Raw genomic sequence first — 2,554 nt, forward strand, 5'->3', positions numbered from 1 at the left:
ATACAAACACGCTCACACATACACACTCAAATAAACACGCATAATACATTACTAAACATCTGCATACCAGCACATGCAGCCAGTCATACACACACAAACACATACAACCACAAACACACGCGCGCACACACACACACACACACACACACACACACACACACACACACACACACACACACACACACACACTCACACACACACATACATACAAACTCACACACGCGTACACCAATAGCTAGTCTCCTCCCACACATATACACATCAGAGCCTAAACTCGTGCTCTCTGACCCAGTCTGTTTGATCGTCTTTGCCATCGACGAGGCTTTGATTCGAAAAGATTCTCTTCAAAAAGGCAAAATTTTTGTGAGTTACGAAAGTGATTTGAAGTGTTCCTACACGTAAGGACCAAAAAGGGACGGCTGGCAGGCAGGTCGTCATCTTATTTACCAGTTGTGTGTGCTTAATTGCGAAATAGTCGCAATGTGTCTTTATAGTTGGGGAAAAAATCAAATATTGGAATGAATGCGTTGGTCATGAATGAATGCTTTAGTCGAGAGAATTGTTGGGAGCCACCTAATTTTTCAGTCCGAAGGGATACAAAACAATAAACTTTTTCTCTAACTTAGCAATACTACATCTAGGTGTCCTTGATTACGTATCTTAGTTTTCCAGTAGATGGACATTGCTTTTCGGACCTCTTTGCTACTATAAAACATTCTGTCTCTTGTAATTCTGTCTGCACTAGTTGTTTTGGTTCCAAGTCAGAATTCTTTGTCTTGTTCCCATCTTCTGTTAGGTGTCCGTCATCTATGAAGTTAGATGATGAAATCTGCATCTTCACCCAAATATTATGATTGTCTGTTCATAAATAAAGTCCATGGTTTCCCCCGTGATTATCATAAAAGCTTCGCTTGGTTCTTTAACGACATATCTGACATATATTTATATTAATAATATACGTTCAACAGCAGACCAGAGACGACGTTGCGGCACATTTCAAATCCTCATATTCAAACCAAAAACACAAATTGGCCTACTTCAGAGCGTACATGGTGTTTGTTGTTCGCTTTTTAAAGTTTTAGATAAAGAAAACAGATTTGAGAAAAAAAACCCTCTCTGAATAACGTCTTTAAGCCTTGTCCGATGATCAGAATACGCGTCCTCAAAACGTTAAACGCTTTTTATTCTTTCTTCTTTATCATTACTTATCAACCTTCTGTTTTGTGTACAGCCATCAAGTGCTGACTGATGGTGACATGTTCTTGTGATGATGCCGTTGTGGGCTCGGTGTGGCTTGCAAGAGAGAGAACACAGACTTGCGACGAGACAGGACGAAACTGATGATAGTGGAGGTGAGGAATTTGTGAACTCCGGCCAAAATAGTGGTGTTGATAAACTCAGAGAGGGCAAGGGTCAGGGTCAGGCTAGTAGGAAAGATGGAAGCGAAGGAGGACGAGGAAAACAGGGTGACGGGTTAGAAGAAGAAAGCGGAAATGCTCAAATTGCTGGAGGAGGAGGAGGGGGAGGAGGATCTTTCGAGGGCATCGTGAGAAACGTTGCCAACTTGCTTTCGGACACTTTCTTGGGATACTTCAGGTCTACACAGAAAACGCCACCTGCACCCTCGTCTCTTTCGCAACTTGATTCGACGGCAACTGCGAACAGCGATGATGAAGAAACGATAACCTCTCTCACATCGTCACCATCATCTTCATCGTTGACGCCTACGGAGAAATCCCAGCATGAGTCTTCTACATTGGCGACTGACCGCAGCCAAGCGGCGGTCTCGGAGTGCTCCGACACTGACGCAGATTCTCTTATTATTCTCGCGGATACAGACAGTATCCAGTCTGGGTCTCTGCAATCGACAGGGAGTAAAGAGCAGGTAAGTTCTTTACCATACATATTTATTTATTGTTTTTATTTAAGTTTTATCACTATCTCTCCCCCCCCCCACCCCACCCCTTTTCGTGCCTCTATTAGACCCCCCTCTTCATCTCTCCTTACCAAACCCTCCTACTGTCATGATAATTGTCGTTGTCATTATCATTGTCATCATTGCCATCTTCATCGTCATCATTGCCTTAAACATCATCATCATTACCATCGTCATCATCATCATTATTATTGTCGTCATCTTCGTCAGGATAAAAAAGGAAAAGCATGAAAAGAGCCTTTGGACAGTTTTCAAATATATTTATATATGTACATTCCGAGAATGCTGAAATATTCTCTTAAATTGCTTGACCGCTTGATGTTGCAGGCCTCCCTATGTGCGTTTCAGAAATAAAACTAGCGTGCGCTGTTCATTAAGAGAGAGAGAAAGGACTCACTTGTCGTCCACATCATTATGATTAGATTCTATTTGATCGACTGAGAAGCACCGGGGCGCCTAATTTCTTGTTCTGTAGATAGACTTGTGAATGAAATCCCAACATTTAGAATCAGAAAAACTAATGAGGGTCCGACACACACACACACACACACACACACACAGACACACACACACACACAGACACACACACACACACAGACACACACACACACACATACA

General features: G+C 42.4%; 1 protein-coding gene across 1 annotated transcript in view; it reads left to right on the forward strand.

Moving 5' to 3' along the window:
* Nucleotides 1-2,554, forward strand: part of LOC101857760 — a gene marked incomplete in the record, with an annotated part of 218,162 nt that overhangs the window by 16,854 nt on the left and 198,754 nt on the right. The window contains 1 exon segment of the mRNA XM_035971556.1: nt 1,232-1,885. Within this exon segment, the coding sequence (XP_035827449.1) occupies nt 1,268-1,885 (618 nt within the window).

Source organism: Aplysia californica, unplaced genomic scaffold (assembly GCF_000002075.1).
Source record: "Aplysia californica isolate F4 #8 unplaced genomic scaffold, AplCal3.0 scaffold00018, whole genome shotgun sequence".
Taxonomy (NCBI): domain Eukaryota; kingdom Metazoa; phylum Mollusca; class Gastropoda; order Aplysiida; family Aplysiidae; genus Aplysia; species Aplysia californica.